A 3,168-nucleotide genomic window follows, 5' to 3' on the forward strand; every position below is an offset into this window, starting at 1 on the left:
AGAAGGGTTTTTTTTTTTTTTTTTAAAGGAATTTTTAGCGTTGATCCATTGAACTAATGAATTGGTTTCTGGGTTTCTTGGTTTTTGTTGTTTTGTGACAGACCCACGTCTGTAATAAACAATAAAAGAAAGAAAAGAAAAGAATACTGATCATGGCGGTGGTGGACAGTGCTGGGGTTAATGTGATTCCGACATCGAATAGGGCTGACCGCCATAGCGATGGTGCCGCGGATCACCATCGTCGCTACCAACAGCAGCAGAACATCGACGGGAATGAAGTGTCAAGAGGTGGTGGAGAAATTAGAATGAACGGAGAGGATGATGAGGGGGAAGGGTTTAAGAAAGGGATGAGAGATTTAGAGGAAATGCTGTCCAAATTGAACCCCATGGCCGAAGAATTTGTTCCGCCGTCTCTGGCCGCAGTTGGGGGCGGTGGGAACCACAGTCTGGTTTTCCCGACGGCATATGCTGAAGCGGTGAGAGCTGCAGCAGCTGGGCACTTTGGCAATAATGCCAGCAGTTTTTTAATGCCGCAGCTTGTTAATTATGGAGTTGCAACTAGGAATTCTTTTAGAAAGGTTCGTTATTGTTTTGTTTTAATTTTTTTAAAAGAAAATGATTTTGTATTAAGTTCAATACAAGGAATCTTATTATCTTGGCCCTGTGTTGTAGTTTATCGTGTTATATCTTTATTTGGTTGAAAGGGTAAGATGGAACTTAGTCGAAGGTTGGAAATATTCACCCTCTTTATTTCTATTCAGTTGCAGTGATCTCCTTCCTCAGTTGCTGCTCATTTTGTTTTGATTCAATAGAACTGAAAATCAGATATGGTAAAAGTTTGGTACATTTGGATTAAGAGGTTAAAATTTTGGCTCATTTAGAATTACAGAACTGAAAATTATAGTTTGGTTTTTATTATTTTCAACCATTTTTATCATATCAAGTTTTATGAAAATTAGTTGCCGAATTGCAATGTACTGCAGAAAAGTGGCTACGCTCAAGGGAATAGGAGGATGAATAGCCGAACAAGCATGGCTCAAAGAGAAGACGTTATTAGAAGGACGGTTTATGTATCTGACATCGATCACCAGGTTATAAATATTCGGCCATCGATGGCGGAGCCAGAGAGGATTGGCCTCCCTCCATTTGAATTATCATACACATTCTCTATTTTTATGTATTCAATAGACATGTCGAATTTGAGACCCTAACTTAAGCTAGTTTTAGTTTTTCCCCACAATAAAAATATTCTGGCTCCGCAACTCATTATGTTGTTTTAATCTGCTCATTCATATTGACAATGTCAATTGTGCAATAATTTTGGAGTGTCTTGTTGCTAGTGCAGGTTACTGAAGAGCAACTTGCTTCTCTTTTCATAAATTGTGGACAGGTAATATTGTGCTACCATTGATCACCATGACTTTGCATTTATGACTTTATAATGTGTTTGCTTGCCAATAAACTTATTCATTCATTTTCTGAGTATCTTTTCCACATTGTTCGAGATGAAGGTTGTGGATTGTCGCATTTGTGGTGACCCTAATTCCGTGCTTCGTTTCGCATTCGTGGAATTTACTGATGAGGGTATGCTTATGACTGGATCACTTACTCGTCTATTTTGACGGGTTCTCTTCATATTAATATAGACTGTGTTGCATGACTTGCAGAAGGGGCACATAATGCTTTGAGTTTGACCGGAACTGTGCTTGGTTTTTATCCGGTGAGAGTACTGCCTTCCAAAACTGCAATCGCACCTGTCAATCCTACATTCTTGCCAAGGGTGAGAATTTATGTTTCTTTTTTAGTCACTTGCATATCTTTGTCAGATTGTGTAACACACCTCTAATTTAATTTCCACTGCATGACACTAGTCTGAAGATGAAAGGGAGATGTGTGCGAGAACTATTTATTGCACAAATATTGACAAAAAGGTAGCTTTGAAGTTCACCATCTGTTTGACACGTGGTTTAAAATTTTTCATTGCAACATATATGTATGATTTGTTTTGTCCAGGTTACCGAAGCTGATGTGAAACTTTTCTTTGAGTCCATTTGTGGAGAGGTTTGTAGCTTCTCTTGTGATGACTCAGAATTACTGTTAATGAGATTGTCAGTCATGTTGTAGAATGTGTGTCGGTTGATACAGGTTCTGCACTTGAGGTTGCTTGGAGACTATAGGCATTCGACTCGAATAGCTTTTGTGGAGTTTGTAAGGGTAAGAAGCTCTAGTTTCTTTGTGTTCAACCTGCTTCAGAGTGGTATGCAAGCAAAATAACCACGTCTCCTTTCTTGTAATACTATGGATTTGGACATAGTCCTTTTATCCATTGCAATTTGGTTATATAAATTGCCATTTGATGTTTATGATTTGTACCTGTGTGGCTATAATGATTTACTCATGCAATCCATTATGGCTATGTGAATAGTAGATTTGAATCAAATTCCCTTGCCACTCCACTGTCTGCTTTTATATTTAGTTTTTGTAATTTCTTTTTCACATTTGTAAAATCCAGATAAAGTCTGAGTTCTTAGTTTAATTTTATTTTATTGAATCCACCTTACTCGACTAAAATTTTCGATTTTATCCTCATAAAACTGAAGCATGTGATGCTATCAATGAGTCACGTGAACTTGAGATTCTATTGTAGGTAAGGAAGTTTTTGCTTTCACTACACCCTCTCCATTTGCACATGTTTGTGTTATCTATCCACCAGCGTTTAGCATTTGGCGAAAGTTTCGATTTTGGGACTTTTTAAGTTGATCGTTGTTTGTGTCCATCAAGTGCTGTTTTCTGGTTCTTCATCTGTATCTTTGTTTTTCTGGGACCGAGCGAGTTTGGATGAAATATTTATTGTTTTTGTTGGGGGGTGAGACAGGCTGAAAGCGCAATTGCTGCTCTGAATTGCAGCGGTGCTGTCTTAGGATTACTTCCGATAAGGTATGTTTTCTTTTCTACCATCACCTGCGTTCATCATCTCGCATGAGTCACACCCTTGTTGTGGGAAGTCTCAAGCAGAGCAACAATAATATCATTTCACAAGCCCCAAAAATTTGATGTTATAGCTAGTATGTAATAGAAGCAGCTTCGATGTATTTGCAGGATAAGCCCATCAAAGACCCCGGTTCGACCCCGTGTTGCATAGAAGTGTATCCCTTGAGATTCTATATA

General features: G+C 38.4%; 1 protein-coding gene across 1 annotated transcript; it reads left to right on the forward strand.

Annotated features, from left to right (window-relative positions):
• The first annotated feature begins 68 nt into the window (after window positions 1-68).
• LOC140977067 (polyadenylate-binding protein-interacting protein 11-like) lies at window positions 69-3,168 on the forward strand. The gene is made up of 10 exons (XM_073441605.1): window positions 69-578; window positions 984-1,091; window positions 1,346-1,390; window positions 1,512-1,584; window positions 1,668-1,780; window positions 1,872-1,931; window positions 2,014-2,061; window positions 2,146-2,214; window positions 2,876-2,937; window positions 3,100-3,168. Exons 1-10 carry the CDS (start codon window positions 153-155, stop codon window positions 3,140-3,142), a joined length of 1,047 nt encoding a protein of 348 aa, XP_073297706.1. The 5' UTR covers window positions 69-152; the 3' UTR covers window positions 3,143-3,168.

This window comes from Primulina huaijiensis, chromosome 5, assembly GCF_012295235.1.
Source record: "Primulina huaijiensis isolate GDHJ02 chromosome 5, ASM1229523v2, whole genome shotgun sequence".
In the NCBI taxonomy this organism is placed as follows: domain Eukaryota; kingdom Viridiplantae; phylum Streptophyta; class Magnoliopsida; order Lamiales; family Gesneriaceae; genus Primulina; species Primulina huaijiensis.

Excerpts from the sequence above, each read along its gene's own strand:
- LOC140977067 (XM_073441605.1), top strand. The coding sequence starts at position 153 with ATGGCGGTGGTGGACAGTGCTGGGGTTAATGTGATTCCGACATCGAAT. Across the intron at positions 2,215-2,875 it reads CTTTTGTGGAGTTTGTAAGG|GCTGAAAGCGCAATTGCTGC; the intron begins GTAAGAAGCTCT and ends GGGGTGAGACAG. Across the intron at positions 2,938-3,099 it reads TTAGGATTACTTCCGATAAG|GATAAGCCCATCAAAGACCC; the intron begins GTATGTTTTCTT and ends ATGTATTTGCAG.